The sequence below is a fragment of the Chanos chanos genome, chromosome 3 (assembly GCF_902362185.1).
Source record: "Chanos chanos chromosome 3, fChaCha1.1, whole genome shotgun sequence".
NCBI classification, from domain to species: domain Eukaryota; kingdom Metazoa; phylum Chordata; class Actinopteri; order Gonorynchiformes; family Chanidae; genus Chanos; species Chanos chanos.
Window position 1 is genome coordinate 43,715,276 of NC_044497.1, and position 22,500 is coordinate 43,737,775.

Below are 22,500 nucleotides of genomic sequence, written 5' to 3' on the forward strand. Positions count from 1 at the left end.
CACACACACACACACACACACACACACACACACACACACACACACAAAATTCACACAGTTAAAACAAATACAAAAACACCAGAAAGGCACACGATATACTGATATAGTTCAATATTTAGATAAATGTTTATATAATTTGTGTAAGGGTTATAAATCCGAGGGAGTGCATACATTACCTTAATGAGCTGGTCTTTGCTGTTAATGGTAGCGAGCAGGTTGTCTACAGCACTCTGATTATCAACGACGAGTCTCTCCCTCTCCTTCACTGCTTCTGACAACATAACCTCCACAACCTTTAACCTCTCACACATCTGCCCTGCCAGTTCAAGACCGTCAGAGTCCGACTTAGTCAACACAGTATTTCTCAGCTCCTACGGACAAAGACAGATACACAGAGAGACTGTTTAGTTTTCAGGGAACTTTGTGGTAGCTGGATCTGAAAGCTTGTGTGTGTCAATCTGTGTGGGAGTGTGTATGTCAGAGAGAAAGCTTATATGCACGCACCTCTATTTCTTTAGTCTTGCTCTCCAGGCTGTGTGTGAGTTGCTGGATGATTGCATCCTTCTCTCTGAGAGCTCTGTTCAGATTCTCCTCTGTCTGATCTTTACATCTCTGAGCATTTTTCAAAGAGTTCAACAGTTGCTGGAGTTCCACGTCACGCTCTTTAATCAGCGCGTCAAAACTCTGGAAACAGACACACACATATCAGTTTAGTGAATACCCTCCGGTGCCCACACACATGTACGGCGCACACACACTCCCACACTCTCTCTCTCTTACACTGATGGTTTCTTGGTTGTGGGCAAGCAGGTTGTTGAGTCTCTCAAGGTCTCTCTCTTTCTCTCGTAGACTCAGCTGGAGAAGATGTAGCTCATTATCTTTCTCCTCCACTGCTGCAAACTTCTCATCCAAAGCTCGCTGTAAAGAAACACATGTTAACACATCCTAAACCAGTCTACTGAAATACAGACTTATTACAGAAATAAAATCAACGCTCCTACTGCAAAAGAAACACGCAAAACATGTGTTCCATACTACACTGACACTTAAACTTTCACTATGAAGGAAAACATTCACACCTCCACGGAGCACTTTGCCAAGTCAATGACATTTGCACAATTAACCACACCATATATAGAGTAAGAGATACAGAAACACCTCAGAGAGAGGAGAAAAGGATCAAAGATAGAGAGAACACACAAGAGACTAGATGAGAGTGTGAGGCACACCTCCAGTGCTTTCTCTGTCTCCTTCAATCGCTCTCGCAGCTTTGCCACCATGACATCACTTCCTGCAGGACTCCGGCTGAGCTCCAGATCCCTTATCATGTTCATATATTCCTGAGAAAGACACAGGGATGGGTAGTGGATCAGAATGACTCAATGAGGTGGTCTGCTCACATTGGGGAGAGTTTGTATGCAACGTTTAAACCACAGGATGTGTGCATGTAGTTGCTGGAAGGTCTAGCCAAGGCAGCAACTATAACTGTTGGTCTTTGTGGTTGAGGCTGTTTAACAGCGTGTGTGGGTTTGTACCTGTAGCTGTTGGTTTTGGGGTTGAGGCTGTGTAACAGTGTGTGTGGGTATGTACCTGTAGCTGTTGGTTTTGTGGTTGAGGCTGTGTAACAGCGTGTGTGGGTTTGTACCTGTAGCTGTTGGTTTTGGGGTTGAGGCTGTGTAACAGTGTGTGTGGGTATGTACCTGTAGCTGTTGGTTTTGGGGTTGAGGCTGTGTAACAGTGTGTGTGGGTATGTACCTGTAGCTGCTGGTCTTTGTGGTTGAGGCTGGCTGTAACAGTGTGTGTGGGTATGTACCTGTAGCTGTTGGTCTTTGTGGTTGAGGCTGTTTAACAGCGTGTGTGGGTATGTACCTGTAGCTGCTGGTCTTTGTGGTTGAGGCTGTGTAACAGTGTGTGTGGGTATGTACCTGTAGCTGTTGGTTTTGGGGTTGAGGCTGTGTAACAGTGTGTGTGGGTATGTACCTGTAGCTGTTGGTCTTTGTGGTTGAGGCTGTGTAACAGTGTGTGTGGGTATGTACCTGTAGCTGCTGGTCTTTGGGGTTGAGGCTGTGTAACAGTGTGTGTGGGTATGTACCTGTAGCTGTTGGTTTTGTGGTTGAGGCTGGCTGTAACAGCGTGTGTGGGTTTGTACCTGTAGCTGTTGGTTTTGGGGTTGAGGCTGTGTAACAGTGTGTGTGGGTATGTACCTGTAGCTGCTGGTCTTTGTGGTTGAGGCTGGCTGTAACAGTGTGTGTGGGTTTGTACCTGTAGCTGTTGGTCTTTGTGGTTGAGGCTGTTTAACAGCGTGTGTGGGTATGTACCTGTAGCTGTTGGTTTTGGGGTTGAGGCTGTGTAACAGTGTGTGTGGGTATGTACCTGTAGCTGTTGGTTTTGGGGTTGAGGCTGTGTAACAGTGTGTGTGGGTATGTACCTGTAGCTGCTGGTTTTGGGGTTGAGGCTGTGTAACAGTGTGTGTGGGTATGTACCTGTAGCTGCTGGTCTTTGTGGTTGAGGCTGTGTAACAGTGTGTGTGGGTATGTACCTGTAGCTGTTGGTCTTTGTGGTTGAGGCTGTGTAACAGTGTGTGTGGGTTTGTACCTGTAGCTGTTGGTCTTCGTGGTTGAGGCTGTGTAACAGTGTGTGTGGGTATGTACCTGTAGCTGTTGGTCTTTGTGGTTGAGGCTGTGTAACAGTGTGTGTGGGTATGTACCTGTAGCTGTTGGTTTTGGGGTTGAGGCTGTGTAACAGTGTGTGTGGGTATGTACCTGTAGCTGCTGGTCTTTGTGGCTGAGGCTGTGTAACAGTGTGTGTGGGTATGTACCTGTAGCTGTTGGTCTTTGTGGTTGAGGCTGTGTAACAGTGTGTGTGGGTATGTACCTGTAGCTGTTGGTTTTGGGGTTGAGGCTGTGTAACAGTGTGTGTGGGTATGTACCTGTAGCTGTTGGTCTTTGTGGTTGAGGCTGTGTAACAGTGTGTGTGGGTATGTACCTGTAGCTGTTGGTTTTGTGGTTGAGGCTGTGTAACAGTGTGTGTGGGTATGTACCTGTAGCTGTTGGTTTTGGGGTTGAGGCTGTGTAACAGTGTGTGTGGGTATGTACCTGTAGCTGCTGGTCTTTGTGGTTGAGGCTGTGTAACAGTGTGTGTGGGTATGTACCTGTAGCTGTTGGTCTTTGTGGTTGAGGCTGTGTAACAGTGTGTGTGGGTATGTACCTGTAGCTGTTGGTCTTTGTGGTTGAGGCTGTGTAACAGTGTGTGTGGGTATGTACCTGTAGCTGTTGGTTTTGGGGTTGAGGCTGTGTAACAGTGTGTGTGGGTATGTACCTGTAGCTGTTGGTCTTTGTGGTTGAGGCTGTGTAACAGTGTGTGTGGGTATGTACCTGTAGCTGTTGGTTTTGGGGTTGAGGCTGTGTAACAGTGTGTGTGGGTATGTACCTGTAGCTGTTGGTTTTGGGGTTGAGGCTGTGTAACAGCGTGTGTGGGTTTGTACCTGTAGCTGTTGGTTTTGGGGTTGAGGCTGTGTAACAGTGTGTGTGGGTTTGTACCTGTAGCTGTTGGTTTTGGGGTTGAGGCTGTGTAACAGAGTGTGTGGGTATGTACCTGTAGCTTTTGGTTTTGGGGTTGAGGCTGTGTAACAGTGTGTGTGGGTTTGTACCTGTAGCTGTTGGTTTTGGGGTTGAGGTTGTGTAACAGTGTGTGTGGGTATGTACCTGTAGCTGTTGGTTTTGGGGTTGAGGCTGTGTAATAGTGTGTGTGGGTATGTACCTGTAGCTGCTGGTCTTTGTGGTTGAGGCTGGCTGTAAGGCGTTGTATTGTGCTCTGTAGTTTGTGCTCAGCACTGCGGATCTGTTCTAGTTGCTCCTGATGCTGTTGTTCTCTAGCGTTCTCTCGCTCTGCAAACTCTCCATTTAGTTTCTTCAACTGATTCTGCAGATCCTAAAAATGCATCAAATAAAGACATATTGCATGATTTATAATAAAAAAAACATTCTCCATTTTACATTTTCTGTCGCAAATACTTTTTTATACCTTTTCTAAGACTGTCACTCTAATAAGATTAAACAGGACTAATCACTACAACGGCTGAAATACAAGGATACTTTAATTTGCTCATGGCAATCTACTAACCGACACAGTGATCAGTAACTGGTGCATTACGAGCACCTTGAGCAGTAAACAATGTTACAAGAACTGTATGAGCTAGGCGAAACTGAAATCATTAAAAGCAGTGGTAAACTCAGGTAAAAGCCTTAAAAGCAAAATCCACCACTTCTCCAAACCTCAAGGCGAACGATTACATGACCAAAACCCTATGGAGGGAACTTTAACTATTTGTGTTGCACTCACATTAATGGTCTTGTCTCCTTTTTTCTTCTGCTGCTGCAGTTCCTCCAGCTCTTGCTCTAGCTGGTCTTTAGCTTGCTGCAGGAGGCCAAGCTCAATGTCTTTGCTCCCCAGTGATCGCTGTAGTCTCTGGGCTTCCAACAGAGAAGAGTGAGCCTCTGCCTGGAGTTTTGACAACTCCTCCTGCTTCTCCATCAACAGTGACTGCTGCTCCTCGGCACCCTGTAACACACCCATTACACACTCAAACTAAAGTCTTCCTTCAGCAGGGACAGCTAGTTCTCTGCATCCAGTTACATACTACAGGATTATATATACACAAAGAACCAGAAAGAAAAACCCATGACTTCATTCATGAAACACACACTTCATTCGCACATGACTTACCTGGTATTTCTGTATCTGTGCTTTGTGGACGGCTTCTCTGGCCTTGGCTAGGGCCTGATCTCTGTCCTCCATGTCTTTATATAGGTCCTCAATCTAAAATGAAAAAGACAAAGATCACATTAACTTCACAAAGCACAATTCCTCTAGCAAGTGCATCATATACAGTTAAATTGTAATTGTCATGGCACTGCTTGGTAAAACGTTATTGTGAAGTACAATGTGGAATATGGAGGCCCACCTCTTTTTCTTTCTCCTTAAGAAGAACGCCAAGACCTTGGATAGTTTTGTCACGTTTCAAAGCATTCCTCTTCTCCGTAGCCAGTTCACTGTCTTTCTCCTCCAACTGAACTGACAGAGCCTGAGGACAAGGAGTGAGAAAGAGTTCACTAAATCTACAGTACACTAATGACTACAGTTACAACAGCTACTGCAATTCTACTTATACTGTATCTATACTAACTCCAACTGGAGCAACAACATGACAACTACAACTAGAGATGCATCAAAGAGAACCAGCTACCATTAGCAGTATCTGCGTTAGCACCAGTAACCGTCATGTTGGCATAGCTTCAGTACCACTGTGAGCTGATGTTAGCAGTTAGCTATATGAACGCCATAGCATTTGTGTGGTAGTGTGCTAATGTCAGCAATAGCAATGTCATTTCAGTTACCTTGTTGTGACTGTTGGCCTCCTCCAGCTTGGCACTGAGGCTCTGATTGCTGCTCTTGTTGGTCTTCAGTTCCTCTGTCAGCTGCCTGGTTAGGGCCTCCAACCGACTAAGCTCTGTCTGATGTTCCATACACACCTGAGACACACAGTTGCAAAACATGCTGAGTTCACAAGCAACACAAAGACACACACACTGGTAACTCTCATAAGATCACGAGGACATACGGTTTCTTCAGTAAACCTTGAGCTCTAGGGTACGAATCATTCCCCATATTTCTGAAACGAAACAACAATCAAAAGTCGACCAAGGCAACATCTCTAACTAAAGTAGCATGTGTACCTCCACGTCAAGTGGCAGGTATTCATCATTAAAATCCTCTTCCATATCTCTGAGAGCTTTTAGCATACTTGCTCTCCTGGCTTCACCTCTTTGGCTGTGTCCATGTAGGTTTCTGGGCCGTGACAGCACAGGGATCCTGCTCCCGGGGGTGAGAGGGATGGGCTGAGTACGCAACTTCCTCAAAAGCTGCAGCAGATCAGACAGAAAAGAGGCCTTTGCCTTGGGAGTAGGGGAAGATCCCTGCTGGGTGCGTGTCTGTCTGAGAGGCATGGAGCTGAAAGGTGGATTGTCAAGGTGTTCCAGAGCAAGAGAATGGAGGGAAGCAGACCGCGATGTCAGCGTGCTTCTACAGACAAGATCCTGGTAATCTCGGCTGCGAGAACGTGATGGTGGTACTCTGACCGGCGCTCCCTTACCGAAGCATGCTTCTCTCCCAGGAGCCTCCAAACTCCCGGAACGCCTCTTCGCATTCCCACTGTCCTGCGGCTGATACTTCATGGTAACCCTCCCCTGACCTTTTGAGCTGGTTGTCTTGCCCAAATCCAGCGGAATACAGGCTCTTGTGTTCTGTTGCTTACGTTGTTGCTGGTCTGAATGCTGCTGCTGACACTGCATTTTCTGTTGCTGTTGGTCTGATTGTGCTTTCTGGTTTGGTTGTAATCCATGCTGGTCCAGTTGTTGCTGCTTCCAGGTAGACTTTAGTCGCTGCTGTGGTTGAACTTGCTGCTGGTTTAGCTGTGTCTTCTGCTGGTTCGGCTGAAGTTGCTGTGCATTGGTTTGCTGTATATGTTGGCTGGTTTGGCTCTGTGAATCTGCTGGGTTGAGTTGACTGGGGGTTTGTGTATTTGGTGGGTTGTGCTGTTTGTATTTGTGTTTAATGAGTTGACAGATTCCATCTCTCTCTGCATTCAGCCGTTGTAGTTGCATGGCATGTGTGTCCTGCAGCTGTTCAATCGTAACGTCCCAGTGCAGCACGCGCTCCAGCAGAAAGACACACTTCCCACACAGAAACTCCCCGCAGCCATCACGCCGAATCTCAAAGCCCAAGACATGAGACAGAACCACCGCCAGCCGCCGTTTACCACACATGCTGAACAACCACCGACACTGCCCGCCCTGCACACACACCCCGCACACTCGACACTGCTCGCGCATGGTGTCTAACGCACACACACAGAGCCAAGCTCAAGCAGAGTCTCTCATTACGATGTCCTGGTGTGAAGACACAACAGACAGCCATGCATATCTGTCAAATAAATACTAAAAGGAAAAACAAAAAACAAGTAACAAAAAAAACCCCCTCTACACACACTGTGTCTCAGTCTATGTAGAGCCTGCTGGCGCTGCTCTCTGTTCTGAGCTCATCCTGAGAAGACCGAGAGATATAAACCCTGCGTCCAATCCCCTAATCCACACACACACACACACGCACACACAATACAAAATCCTCTGACTACAGCCCTGTGCCCTGTTAGACACATCACATACACACACTATAATCTACCAGTGCCAGCTGAGGAGAACTCCTTTTGGGGTCAGTGTGAACCAAACTGTCTGGCTACACTGAGGTCTGTCTCTAGTTTCCATTAGAACGCATATTACAGAATTTGTGAAAGATGGACATATTTCATCTGGGAACTTGTAGTGGAGCTGAACTGACTGTAACTAACTAACAGTAAGTTCAGCAGTTAAGCTAAATCTCTCTTACACTCTTTTCTTTCTACCTGTCTAGCTCTCTCACACATTTTCTCCATCTCTGTCTATATCTGATATAAATGATACTCTCACGAGACAAACAATGTCTGATATTCTCTTTCTGATATATATCCGTCTGGTCAAGGAAATTAGACTTAATAGAATTTAAGAAACCATCAGCACAAAAACTGCCATAGAACAGTCTCAAAGTAGGTAGATTCACCCACAATCCTAATCCAGAAGGATCTGGTCTCCAATTATTTATTTTCAGGATACTGGTCATTTATAACTCAGACGTCGCACTGTCACTGTGTTAAGCTGCTTTAATACAGTGACCTTCAGCTGAGAAAGTGACTGCTTGGGTACCAACACAACACAATCACAACCGTTTCACCATAACACCAGTCAACCATCAAACATCACCACACAACCATTACCTCCTAACTACACAACACCAACACTATTATTTCAGCACAAGCAAACTGCAAATTTATAATGGTCATGATACAAATAATCAAATTAATAACAACAAAAAACCTAATACAGCAGTCACAGAGTAACTCATGCTATACATTCACACACATTTTTGCACACGCAACCGAAATCCTCCATTTTTTACACACCCAGTCTGAAATGTGGAATCAGCGCACTTTTAGAGGAGTGACACAGAGCAATTACAATCCAATCACAGAGGAGTAAATACAGTGACCACAGTCCCACAGTAAACTGAACACTGAGGTCAGAAAAATGATGGTCAGGTAACAGATGCGACTGCGGTCAGTGGTAGGGACGATCACGGAATGACCTCATTTACTTAATCACACCCACTCTAGATTGTCATGCCAACTCTGCTGAAGCCTGGGAGAGATTAAACTCTCCAACAACCTCACTCTGCTACACTGTCTCTGCCACACACACACACACACAGTACAAGTCAAATACCATGGCTGTGCCTTCTGATTAGAAAGCACAAGCTTTTTTTGAGGCAAGAGGTCAGAAGCTGGCACACAGCCAACACAGGATTATTGGTTTAGGAAACTAAGTATAGATTAAACAGTCTGAGTATGGCAGTGTCTGAAGACAGTAAATATTCATTTATTAAAATGAATTAGTTATTATATTTGGTTGATTTCATATAGTGCTTCCTTTACGAAAGTTCAGGTGTCTAGTCTCATGAAGCTGCTCTCTTGACTGAAAGGTATAAAATCGTGCTGGAACAAAAGCCACACTGTTTAAAGCTATGTATCATCCTTGCAATGGATTGGACTGAATTACAGTACCTCGCCATGTCAGATTCAGCAAAAGCCGATATACACACTTTAATAAGTGAAACTGAGCTCACCTGGGTGTCTTTTTCTGCCCTGGCTCTCTCTCTGTCCAGCTCCTCCCTCAGTGCCTGAAAAAGACAAAAATATACATGAGGGACAGATGATATGGGGTTTTTTTTGTGTGTGGAGAAATATTTTCAGTTGACATACCTTCATGCTGATACAAGTACTAAACTATTTCGTTTTTTTTGATCGATTGATGTTGATTAGAAACACTTTATCGCACATGTTGGGCATCACATTACTCTCTTATATTCAAACATTTGCTTTTGTAAGAAAAATAAGTGTACCAGCACACATTTATTTGTTTAGCTTAAACATGTCGAAATACACACAAGATATTCAGTTTCAAAACATAGAAAAACTCACCTGTACCTCCCCATCTTTCTGTCCAATCAAGGCGCTGAGCTGTGAGATTTGCTCTGTCATTGGCTGGTCAGAATTCTTTTGCAGCTGTCCAATAAGAGAGTCCCGGTCTTGGAGCGACACGTGCAGTTGCTGGATAATGCTACACAAAGGGAAATGCAGCAGATAACACATAATTATTTTTATATAGCAAACATTTTTTATCCATCCACACTGAATGCTTTGTTTCACAATTTACAGCACAGAGTGTAAATTCATCAAGGTACAAGTGTCCTGATGAAACGTTCTGATGGACCTGATATGAGAAACGAAGTGTGAAATAAGTGACCGGGATGAGAAGTTGTGGAGAGGTGGCGCTGCAGCCATAAAAATAAATAAAGAATGAAGTAGTTTAATATGTTTATAACTTATTTAGTTCATTCCAACAGTGTATTTATATTGCAAATGACGTTCCTTTGGACAGTGTGAACCATGGATAACTGTACATGTGATTATGTTTAGAATGACAGAAGTCATGGCAGAGAGGGGTTGACAGTGGAGTTTTGGTTTGTTAAATGTCGTGTAAGGTGAGAGTGGTTATACACAATCTTTTGACCACTAATTGACTGTAAGTAAATTTTTGTTTTCTTTCGATTACAAATAGAATTTACAAACTCGTTTCATGCATCTTTTTGTTGGCATCTATCAATTTATCTACGTTTTTACAATAAGGGCATTTTGGAATGAATTCCACTTGGCCACAGCTTTGGATTCAAAGGCAAACATGGGTGACAGTGACGTTGTGGGTTGTGATAACATTACATTAACATTAGAGTTGGGTCAGATGGGCTGTGGTAAACTTAATCAGGTTGTTTGAATGTTAGCCCTGACCTCTCCTTCTCCTGAAGTGCCTTCTGGAGGTCTTGAATAGGCCCAGGTGTTACCCCGGGGACACCAGGGTTTCCCGACTGACCAGCTGCTTCCAGCTGTTTCTCCAAACCGATGTTCTTCAGTTTCTCCTGCTCAGCTATTGAAGCCATTTTCTCGACCTCCTCCTCAGCAAAATGTAGAGCCTGAAGTGAAAGAAAGGCAGAAGATAAGATTAAGGAAGAGAAAAACTACAGCACAGCAAAAAGTCTATGTGTGTGTGTGTGTGTTTTACCTGCTCTAATTCTCTGATGCGCATGTTGAGTGTGTCTCTGAGTGCATTCATCTCTCTCTGAGCCCTTTCTCTCACGCCGTCCCCAGAATCACGTCCTGCTAGACTCTCCAGGGCTTTCCTATAAACACACACACACACATCTTCCTCAGAATTATTTCTCATTCTCACACACACACACATATACATTTAGGCTGCCAAAAAACTCACTTATTAACTGTGTGATTCACATTGGATTTACTTATGTAAAAGAAAGTACATAGTGGAGCATGTTTCACTGACAGCAGTTGGATAAATTGGTCTGATACTGTGGGTGAAGTGTATTTGGCTCTCACTGTGAGGAGGTGAGACTTACGATGCAGACACCAGAAGTTCCTGCTTCTCTGCCAGATCTCTCTTCATAGACTCTACTTCCACCTTCAACTCAATATTCTACACACACACACACACACAAACACAGACACACACAGAAACTGTTTAAGACCAGTATTAACACTCACTGGATCCAGATGGCAGAAAAGAGGCCTGCAAAACATGGTTTAATGTTTAAGACAGAGCCGCTCTATTAAGCTGATGTTTATGTGTTCAGGTGTCCTTATAAAGAGCACTCAGACATTAGTGTGGATATGTGTGTGTGCTTATCAGAGAGAGAGAGAGAGAGAGAGAGAGAGAGAGAGAGAGAGAGAGAGAGAGAGAGAGAGAGAGAGAGAGAGACAGATCAAAGGCCTCAGTCACCGTTTTGTAAATGTCCTCTGTAGAATCATCACATTTCTGCTGCATGCGCTCCTCCAGAAAATAGATCCGCAGTTTCAGGTTAAAATTCTCTTTCTTTAGAGCCGTGATTTGCTGTTACAGAAAAACATGAGTGAATATACAAAACACACACACACACATAGTAAGAAACAACACAAACCACTGAACAAATACAAAATTAGTAAATTTTATTCCAACATATCTTTTCGATTGAAGTGACTCTCAGTACTCGTGAATGCTCTAACTAAGGCATCAGACAGAGAGAGAAAGGGGAAAGAGCATGTGTATGTGTGTGTTCAGTGGACTGAACATCATTGTGCTTTGAGCATTTGGCTCCAACATCTGGTCCAGGAGAGGGGGATGGGAGAGAGAGGGAGGAGGAGAGAGAAAGCTGCAGGGGGAGGAGCTTGTCTTCACCCGCACAATATATTCATTATTCAGCCTTTTAAACACTGTACCAACCTCTCCCACGCAGACACACACACGCACACACACACACAGACACCCACCTACCTCCACTCTCCCAAAAAACTACAGTGCCATATATGGACAAATATTCCACACACAAAGTCAGATGTATGATCTCAGACTTATGCTCTGGCAACCCAAGCACAATCAGCCGTTTCTACAAAGAGCTATGCTGAGTTTGGAGTGTGAACTTTACTATATAATAACCTTCGTTTGAAATAGTACACACACACACACACACACACACTTTATCACCCTTAAACTTGCTTTTTTTAATGGAATACAAACAAAAAATTTAACACATTTACCGATGTATGTACATACACACTGACACAAAAAAAATAGAGCAAACAAACAAACAAACAAACAGACAAACAAAAAAACAACAAGAACAGAAACACATGGGTTTCAGCATACACAGCCTATAGAGCTATTCCACTGTCTGGGCACTTACGTTCTCATAATCTTTCATGGTCATGGCTTTGTGTGGGGACAGTTTCTGGCCAGGGAACATGGGAGCTGCATAGAGAAGGAGAGGAAAGTTTATATAAACAAGAACACAAAAATACAGTGATTTATATCAATCCATCATCTATTCTCTCTATCTTCAATGACTGTATCTCCCTGCAGTATTAAGAGTCAGCTGTGGCAAAGCTTTATACAACCCCAGGACTCCTTTTCCACTGAACGCTCTCTACATTTCACATTCAAACTCTGCATTCAGCCTCCCAGAATAGAGAGAGTGAATTTAAATGCCTGCCTTGGAAAGGTGATCTTCAGCTGAGCCAAACAGCACTGCAAAGTGCATAACATGTATGGCCAGATCAGCGACTAACATTCACACTCACACAGGCACGCACAGCCAAAAACACAACCTCAACTGGCCTGCAGCTCCTGAAATATGATCCAGGTGACCTGTGCAATCGTCACCTTGCGACATTGTAACATGGACAAGAGAGACGGAGAGAGTGAGTGAGAGAGAGAGAGAGAGAAAGGGTTAGCTGTACCTGTCATGTTGTCCATGCTGAGATCTTCACTGGGTAAAGAATCTGTCAGTCTGGGCAAACTGCAGCTACACAAAGAAATATACACCATCAGATAAACATACTCAGAAACATAAACACATACACACATCAACAAGGCAATGTCAAAACTCAGCTAATAAACATTCAACCTCTAATCATTCATGCATATGCTTCCTTATACCCTCACATAAACAAACATGTAAACATTACACAAACAACAAAGCAAATTAGTCATCAAGTACACGGACCTCTGCGCACACACTTGCCAACTGCATGGAAACAATCCTTGTCTTTGTATTTTACACACAGCCACGGTCAAGGCAGGCACAAGTAGAGAACACATTCACAATCAAAACTCACACTGACAAAGACATTCAACACGTAGAACTTAGAGCAGTATCCTGCTGTTCATACTGCTGCAGTAGTAGAAAAACACAGTCAACTATTTTTAGCAGTGTTCTTCTCACCAAAACCAAAGACACTTAGATGGTTATTTCAGAATATATCTTAACTCTAACTTTAAAAAATGAAAAGTCTATGCTCTTGACAACACAAACACCGAGTCTATCCACTGTTTTACATATGGCAACTTGCAATTAACCACTGGATCAAAGCTGGGCCCATACAAACAAACAAACAAACACACACACACACACACACACCAGTATTACTCAGTCCTCTTATGCCTAGAGGAAATTCCATTAATAGCCTCCCTCTCTCTTTCCTGAGCCACTGACTATACCCTGTGCTGTCCTGTCTGTGTGTGTGTGTGCGCGTGTTTGTGTTTTTCTACATGTATATTTTCTACAGTGCTTTCCTCTGATTTCTCTGTTCGACCAAACGTAGGGACCTGGTTTCCAATGAACAGAATATTTTTCAGATGTTTACCGGTTTTCAAATGTTAAAATCATTTATTTACAGAGATCATATTGACAGTTCATTGTCTATCATTCAGGAGGTCTTTCCCCCTTCTTCTCCCCATTTAAATGGTACACTAAATGGTACACAACATGCTTTAGCTAGCTCTTAATGTTCATTCTGTAATTGCCTGTGTGTTTGTGTGTGTGTGTGTGCGTGATGTTAATTCTGTGCCATAAAGACAGCTGTATTCTGAATGACTTCCTTCCTGTGGTGTCTCTGTTCTTTTCCAGTTCATCCTTTATACACCAGGTCAACAGACAGAGCTGCTACAGCAAACTCAGTCAGACAGACACAGCACTAACATGGGACAGTGCACTCTTACTTTTATATAGACTCTGGACAAATAAAGCAGTGGTTGGTCTCTACACAAGTGCCAAACCTGATTACAGTAATGCCAATCACAGCTCTTGTGTTACAACAAAACCCACCACTTTTCTAGTAGTGCACATGATAAACTCGCTGACTGGCACTGATATGATTTAATAACACACACTAAAACTGTGAATTAATTGCCATACACACTGTCAGATATATTTACATTTTGTTATTTGACAGAAGCTTCTGTCCTTAGTAACGTATGTAAGAGTATACAGTATATGACAAAAGACACATGACAAAGACACATGCAAAATCTAGATCAGGGAAAGACTCAACTGACCTGTTAGGCACAGACATTCTCACATTCACTCACTTATACATACACTCACACACAGACTGACACAGACAGACAGACAGGTGTGTGCGCACGCACGCGCGCACACACGCGAGAAATGAACACCAAAAGTAAAGTATGAATGGTGACACTAATCCCCTGAGGTCAGAAATACAAACATGAGTCAGTATTGCCAGTACAGATCCACATATAAACACATCTACATGTATGAGCGCAGGTACTTTCCATCCGACAAACCAACAAACCAACAACAGTATATTTGGAGGAGCCACTGAGGAACCTCCTTATGGCCATTTTAACACACGTCGTCATAAACAACCAACTTCCCCTTATCACGCTTTCCTGTCTGAATTGTCAAAAGCCACAGGAAAACACACAGCACATTATTATACAACAACTCTACTGTGTATGTCCGTACACCCAGTTCAAACACTATCATCCGGAAAAAGATTTTTAAAAAATTATATTTTAACTGAGAACACAAGAAAGTGTCAGGTGTTGGATATTAAGCAGCCAGCTAACACGGTCAAGATCAGCTTACATCTTCGGTTACTACTGCGCTATGTCGGTGCTCGCCACCTGGACTAGCCGATTTTAATGTTGACACAGCGGATAATTTATTCATTAGCGTACGTACACAGATACACACACGCACGCAAAAGTATTCTGCGTAGACTAATAACTCAAATTTAAAGAGGAGGATCTTGTTATTTAATGTTTATCATTTAAACTGAGATTTGCTGATCATGACCGCCGTTAAAAAACCTTCTCAACTGCTCATCGCCAAAGCAAATAACTCCTACCAGGCTAATTGTAACTACTACTACTGTAAGCTCACTACAGTTCAAATAATAAGGTATTACCTACCTATGCAGCGTCCTTCATGGACAGACTGTAATCAGAGACAACAGCAGTACGCTCCATAAAACGACTGCGAGAACCGCTTTTCCGCAAACTACAGTTTCCGTTTTTTTCTTTTACAGAAGCACTCTTTTTCTCGTCTTTCTCTGAACATGCAATGGGTTTGACAGTAAGAGAGCTAAGTACCATTACTCATCGGCACAAAACAAAAATAGCACCAACACAACAATCCAACTCACCATCACAAACTTGGCATCAAAATAAAGACCATCTCAGACCCCAGTAACGTATAAGCTTCTCAGATCATTATTCATAAGCGTCAATAGTTAACTGAACCAAATTAGTTAGCTAATTTGGCTTGCACTACAGTCTTCAGTTCTAACGACAAGAACAAGGTAGTGATTTATGATTTTAATGTCTTCGCTGCGTAAGATTTGTAAGAGTCGTCGACCGTCACATGGTAATGTTATTGCAACATATTAACTGGGTATATTTACACAACACTGTTTCTAGCATCGTGTGGTTTGTTTGTGCCCTTTGGAGGGACATGCTAGTCAGCACAACTTGTCTTAAGTTGAAACTGCCAGCAAGACATAGGGAATGACAACACGAATGGAAGCTCAAATTTTAATTATTTTAGCAAAGAATTATAACGAACACCTCAATTTAGCTACTACTGACACGCACCCAAAACCGGAGAATTACACTCATCAAAAGCAATAGAACAACATTAACTATTCGTTTAGTTCATTTCGTTCAGATGCAAGCTTTGCTAATATACTGCTGTGTTAATAACAATGACTGCGCAATGCATTTTCGCTTTGCCTAAAGGTAACAGTATGAGCTAACTATGTTGCCAAGATACCATACTGATAGAAGAGGTTTGCAGAGCCGTTAAGGTACGACAAGCGACAAGTTACTTGATCTCGTTCTTGTGTCATTTAATTCTGCCTTTTTCCAGACTGTGTCGAAAAGAAGGGATTACGTATTACGTTAGCTAGCTAACATCACAGAACAGATTAGAAAGTAACGTTAACAGCAAATCTGTAATTTAATAACGATGTTATAGTACAAACTAGCATAACTATAACAGTCAGCTGTATGTATAATTAAACTTACAAGCTTGAACACAACATGAAGCAGAATGAACAGTGCATCTCTGTGCCAACGAAAATAATTATGACAGACAGGCAGAGCTAACGTTAGCTACAAGCGAATATTATTTAAAAAAAGGCTTTGCTAACTTACCTCCCATTGATGTCAAATGGCAAAGTCTGATCCTCTCCCACAACAGAGTCCATTTTTAAATAAAAAGATGATGTAGGTTTTATGTGAATTTAACTTTCAGCCCTCGCTGCCTTGAAACATCCCGGCTGTTGTTAAGTGAATTTCTTCTTTGGAACCAGCTAACTTTAATGGACAGCGAGTCAAAAATTCAAAGTAGCTGCTGCTAGCGCCATTTTAGGACCTGTGACATCAGACAAAAGGCGGTGCCCAACTGTCCCCGCGTACTGTAACGAAAATCACACTGATTGGACAAAACAAATCGTACCTGCAAAACGATTGGTGCTGTCCCAAGAGCGCTTGTCATTCATTCACCAAAATTTCTTAAGCGGGTCAAATAGAGCAGTTTGAGTGCTGCTACTGCAATAACAAATGTGTATTCAATCATTTACATATTTTATGAAATGTAAAATCACACTTATACTGTGGTTTTACAGGAGGTGTGAGCTGTCGTGTTGGTGCATAAACAGACACCAACAGCTGAAGGGTAGTAAAAATACAGTGGTAGTTTACATCAGAGGGGTGTTTGTGAACATTCACATAAGGTATACATTCTATTTTATTCGGTTTTATTCTTAAAGCACTTTTTGCGTTTGACCTCGATACAGCTCTAGTAAAATATCACCTGTCGTGCTAACTATGATAATTTTTCAACACCAAATCCTAAGGGAGGACCTTTCTTAATAAAATGATTTCCCTTTGGGGACAGTGGTGTGGTGTAATAAAGTACTGTAAACGTAATTCTGATACTTTTTTGTTTCCTCTGAGAAATGACCGTAAGAATATGGAATAAGCCATGGAACAATACGTTAATAAGTATAGCGATGCCTCCTAGTGGATGAAAGAACACAATACCGCATGTAAGAATGTCTTTATTGGATATGTAGGCATTCATTTAAACCCTGGGGTCAACATTTTTTTTTTTACCAAGCATTAAAGGCTGTAAAATGTAGGAAGGTGAAAAGAGTTGGACTTCAAGACAGTGTTTATATAAACTTCATGAACATTCCAGACAGGATGGATGTAAAAACAGAAAGAAGGGAGAAGTGTTTTTGCCATTATTGCATAGATTGGGAAAGAATTCACACAGATATAGATGGTGTATGTAGGATAGTGAGGTAACTAGAATTTAAATGCCTGATATGTTTTCGTTCAATCTTTCACATGTTGTCATATTCTCCTTTTAAAAACCCAGATCATAATACGGAACATAGTCCAAATACAGTACAGATTTGATTACCATAGACAAAATAAACTTATAACAAAAAAACAAAAACAAAAGGATAGAAAAATAAAAAATAACAAAACAGTTAAACATTGCAATATACTTGTTCTCTGGAGTCCCAAATTTACACATAAAATAGAAATCTATCAACTCCAAGGCCAGTTGGGAAACTGAAAACTTAAGTTACTGAGAGAAAAAAATCTGTTCAGATAAAGAGAGTCTGGCTTGATCCCCAACCAGGTTTACAAATTTTAAATAAAATTAAATTAGCGATATGGGATCAACTGTATACAACAAAGCTTGCATAATTATACACACATGTGTGAAAAAAAAAGGTTTTCCGATAAAACTTCTCAAATGTATATTTGATATATTACTTACAGCTGATGTGAAACGGAAGAAAAGACTAGCATTTCAAGACTCTTTTTTAAAACACGTTTTAAGACCTTTGGCTGTGTACAACAATGCCAGTTTTAATATTTGTAAATCATTATAATGTTTTTATGAAAAAAAAAATCTGTTTTACAGGCACTTCATTTAATGATGTGGGTGCTGGAAAGGGTGCAGATAGATTCAGCCTCTTAACTGTCCCCTGTGGACTTCCACTAAAAACGTAGGTATGTTTTGTTCCTGCTGAGGACACCACAACCTGGATTATTGACCTAATATGAACTGCTTGCGTCTTCACCACAAACATTTTTTCAAGAGATAATTGTCGAGTTGCCATGGGAACACTGGCACTGCTAGTGTGACTTTTTCTAACAATAGTAAAAGCACCAGATATAAGTGTATTAAATTCAATATTCTGAATTCACCACTTCCAACATTAAAGCCTCTTTCACACCTACACAATACGTCACATATCAACACAATGATGGTGGTGTGTGAGCCAACAGTAAAGTAAGGAAATGCACCCAAACCGAATTAAGTCTGATATTAGCCAAGATATAAGGCAGGCTAAGATCACATCAACACATGGGAAAGACAAACAGGCAGTGCTAAATCAAGCCTGTTAAATTTATGCTTTAATGTTTAAAATCATTGAAGAAGGTCGCTGGCAAGCTAAGCTAAGTACTAAAATTGTTCACAGTAATTTAGCTGGCCAGGTTACAGGTTGAATTACTTTGCTATTTATTTATTTGTTTATTTATTTATCTATTTATTTATTTATTTATTTATTTTCTGCAGCTAGACAACAAAATAATTTGCATAGCTAGTTGCCAGATGAAGAGACATAATAGACTTTGATGATAAACATTCCCTGCTCACTTTCTCTTTTGGTTCTGACCACTATGGCACCACCTTGTGGCGAGGGGTTGAAATTTGCCATGTAGATGTGAAAGGAGTTTCAATGTCCACACAATGTCTAAGACTATGACAGTCTGAATACACCCTCCAGATCAGCATGTTATATAGCACCAAATATACAGAGATGTCTGTCTGACACCTCTCTTCAGCTACAAGACTCAGACCGTATGTCAGACACACCACTCAAAGCTATGAGATATGGCCCTGAGAGCTAAACACCTTCTGCCTGAAAAACACATACCCTTTTAACATTAGACTGCTCCCTTTTCATGACATTAAAGCCTCAGATGAAGTTAAATTACATGCATACACCCAAGCACACACACTCACATACACATACACACAACACACACACACACACACACACACACACACACACACACACACACACACTGAACAGAAAGAACAGGGGCACACCTGCACAGGCATTCTGCATGAATGTGTGTATATGTGTTTAGGTGTATGTGTGTGCATCCTTCCCTGTTTGTAAATCGAGTGAGATATGTAAGAGTCACAGAATGTGTGTGTGTGTGTGTGTGAGTGTGTGTGTGAAAAAACAAACCCACTTACACACATACATACAGATACACGCAGACACACAGATATACACATACAGACTTTTGATTGACAGCACCCTGAAACAGCCTTGGACGTAGTCACAGATACATTAGCAATATTTAACATCTCCTCTGCTTCCTATTGCACTTCATAGTCACGTCTTTATTTATGATATAATACGCATAAAAGCTCAGCGATAAAGAATGGGTGTATATGTACAGATAATTTTTCCCAATTCTGTTTCTTCTCTCTGATATGACTTGATATAAAAATTATAAGCATTACAATAACTTAATATGAACAAAGCGATAAAGAGGGGGGGGGGGGGCGTGAATAAGAAAGTGAAAGTAAGAGAGATAGAGAGAGAGAGAGAGAGAGAGAGAGAGAGAGAATAAAAGAGAGATGCCTGGATGCCCTGAGTGTGTATCCCTGTATCCCTGCAAGATGACTGAATCATTTCTCCTTCTCTTCTCTCTGATTGGACATCCAGGGCTGGTTGGGCTGGATTTCCTCTCGTCTTCATGAGTCTTTAGTGCTGAAATCCACTTAACCAAAGCAACTTAAGCCCCGACCACTCCTCCTTCCTATTTCTGCAGTCCCATTGGTGGCTGAATGCCGTGGAGGGCGGGGTCTGGAAATGAGTCCTACTGGACTGTGTGTGTGTGTGTATATGTAAGCAGGTGGAGTGTTTACTCTTCTTCACCCTCCTCTATGTAGGAGTGTTATCCTGCAAACACACACACGCACACACACATACACACACATAGAGCTCATTACAGGAAACACACAGGTCCGACCTCCAGGTGATAGCGTGCTGAGGGCGTGCTTTCGGGTAGATTGGCAATATGGACAACAGGAAGTAGGTAAGGTTCCAAAACCCGGAACAGGAAACGAGCCTGATGCCAACGTCCGTCCTTGTTCTGCAAAACCAACAATCAATAAACAACACAAACAAACAAAATAATTGTTAGATTACTTGACCCTGGATGACAGTTATAATGCTTTGGTAAAAATGATCAAAATTAAAATTATTCTCAGTTTTATGATTCATTGTCTTTAATGGTAATGTATTATACATATGTATTATACTATACCGTTATATAATTGTATTTATTTATTACATATTTAATTATAACAGCTATGTTGTCTAGAGTTTTTCATCCGGGTACAAATAATGTGTATCCACATTGTGTGTCTACTACAAACATAAAGAATGTTACACTCATATATTTCATTAGAAGTGACAGCCAGGTGTGTGTGTATGTGTGTGTGTGTGTGTGTGTGTGTTGTGATTACTGTGACAGTCTTACCAAACAGGTGTCTTCCAGCACAACAGGTTCCAGCATCTCTCCATTCCAGCCCCTGAACCGCACTGCATTGTGGGACAGCTGTTCGGAGTGACTGTGACTCCATACAGAAACGTTCAAGCAGTGGATAGTGATACGCTGTTCTGCCACCGAACTGAGCAGATGCAGGAAGTTCATCTGAACACGACCTACACCAATCTCCAGCTGTCACAGCCAATGAGAGCACAGCAAGTCAACACAAACAGCAAACCATGACTGTTTTTAAAAAAAGAGCACCTTAATAGAACAGTTGACACTTGACACTTTTTGAGAATTACCTGCGTAGAATTATGCCTCACATTTATTTTCTGATATGTTTTCCTGATAAAGCCAATATTGACCAACGGTTCTGTTTTTTTTAACATTTTGATGTTCTTTATCATTGATGAATAGCGGTGTATGAAGGACCAACAGCCCCAGATGCTTTCAGAATGAATAAGAGATTTCACAGAAAAACCTGCGCTAGCAGGAAACAGGTCTTGCCATTTTACACATTTAACAGTTGAAACTATTCATTTTTTGGAAAGTTATTGCTGAAACAGTCGCAACTGTATCAAGAATTTAATTTTCAATGTAATTCTATTTATACATGAACATTTTAATATTTGTTTAATCCACTTTCATCACAATAAGTCCTCTGATGAGTAATTGTAACAATTTAACCTTATTGTTCATAGACATGAAACAGATCTGTGCAAGTCCAGAAAAAAATCACAGTGGAAAACCAGCACTCCAAAATTGTCTGGGCTGTTTGTATATTCTTGACAGCACCTTTACAGCTGCTTAGTCTTAATTCATGTGACATGATTGTATTTGAGTTGCTTTGATAATGTGTTAACTGCTTAATACACATCTTTCTTTTCATTAACACAGTGATTGGTTAATGTGAGTACCTTGGCCACTGTGATTGGTCTAAGGCAAGTCAGCCCGCCTCCTGTAAAGTTGCAGGTCACCTCTATGGAGTCTGAGGAGCAGCCCATATTTGGGTCAATCCAATAAGTGCCTACGATAAAGAGAGAGACACTATGTTTATTTTACACAGATACACACATATTCACACACTTAAACACCTTTTCCAAACCACCTCTGTAAACATACACTCATATACACACCCAAATATTGATATGTACTGTACGTCCAGCCATTTCACACATTTTAACAAAGCCCCCATCAGCCAACACTCTCGCTCTCTCTCTCTCTCTCTCTCTCTCTCTCTCACACACACACACACACAGAGAGTGAGAGAGAGCCATACCATCGTTGAGTGTGTGTTGGCAGTGGTGCAGGTCTGTGCAGAGGCGTGCTGGGTGATCCCGTGAGCCCAGTGGGTTTCTCAGGCTCTGCACCAGTGAGCTCAGATAGTGAAGCGTCCGCAATATCTCAGGAGCCTGATCTAACATAGGCAACTCCAACACACCACCACCCTGAAACACAGAGGGAGAGAGAGAGAATAAGTGAGATTGAAACTGTGGTCCATTGGTTAAAAGATGAAGTAGACCTAACAGTGAATGTGAAAGTTTATTTGTGTGTGTGCACTCTCAAAGATTCTGTATTTTGTATATGTGCTGTTGAATACGTGTGTGTGTGTGTGTGTGTGTGTGTGTGTGTGTGTGTGTGAGAGATGGTCACCTCAGTCTTGAGAGAGGAATGTGAGTCAGAGAACACAGGCAGAGCCACACCAAGAATGTCCTGTTTCTGCACAACAGTGTAGACATCTAATCAATATCATCTATTCAACATCACCTCATTAAAATGATTTTATCAGTGTCATTCTGATGATTCATCATCTAATCAACAGCAATTCATCATAATCATT

The 22,500-nt window shown here is 41.8% G+C and overlaps 2 protein-coding genes across 2 annotated transcripts in view; both read right to left on the minus strand.

Moving 5' to 3' along the window:
• cdk5rap2 (CDK5 regulatory subunit associated protein 2) overlaps positions 1–16,335 on the minus strand; it is a 40,963-nt gene extending 24,628 nt beyond the window's left edge. Inside the window, exons 1-18 of the mRNA XM_030767069.1 lie at positions 16,212–16,335; positions 12,491–12,549; positions 11,938–12,002; positions 10,998–11,108; positions 10,618–10,694; positions 10,266–10,383; positions 9,995–10,176; positions 9,128–9,266; positions 8,773–8,826; positions 5,397–5,531; positions 4,964–5,083; positions 4,726–4,818; positions 4,342–4,560; positions 3,760–3,930; positions 1,230–1,340; positions 781–918; positions 505–684; positions 177–371 (exon numbers count right to left, since the gene is read on the minus strand). Coding sequence (XP_030622929.1) covers positions 177–371; positions 505–684; positions 781–918; positions 1,230–1,340; positions 3,760–3,930; positions 4,342–4,560; positions 4,726–4,818; positions 4,964–5,083; positions 5,397–5,531; positions 8,773–8,826; positions 9,128–9,266; positions 9,995–10,176; positions 10,266–10,383; positions 10,618–10,694; positions 10,998–11,108; positions 11,938–12,002; positions 12,491–12,549; positions 16,212–16,264 — 2,220 coding nt within the window. The 5' untranslated portion in view covers positions 16,265–16,335. The remainder of the gene's footprint in view (positions 1–176; positions 372–504; positions 685–780; positions 919–1,229; positions 1,341–3,759; positions 3,931–4,341; positions 4,561–4,725; positions 4,819–4,963; positions 5,084–5,396; positions 5,532–8,772; positions 8,827–9,127; positions 9,267–9,994; positions 10,177–10,265; positions 10,384–10,617; positions 10,695–10,997; positions 11,109–11,937; positions 12,003–12,490; positions 12,550–16,211) is intronic.
• A 3,776-nt stretch (positions 16,336–20,111) lies between these two features.
• col27a1a (collagen, type XXVII, alpha 1a) overlaps positions 20,112–22,500 on the minus strand; it is a 50,647-nt gene continuing 48,258 nt past the window's right edge. The window contains exons 57-61 of the mRNA XM_030767916.1: positions 22,314–22,379; positions 21,940–22,108; positions 21,578–21,687; positions 20,649–20,849; positions 20,112–20,258 (exon numbers count right to left, since the gene is read on the minus strand). Of these exons, the coding sequence (XP_030623776.1) occupies positions 20,112–20,258; positions 20,649–20,849; positions 21,578–21,687; positions 21,940–22,108; positions 22,314–22,379 (693 nt within the window). The remainder of the gene's footprint in view (positions 20,259–20,648; positions 20,850–21,577; positions 21,688–21,939; positions 22,109–22,313; positions 22,380–22,500) is intronic.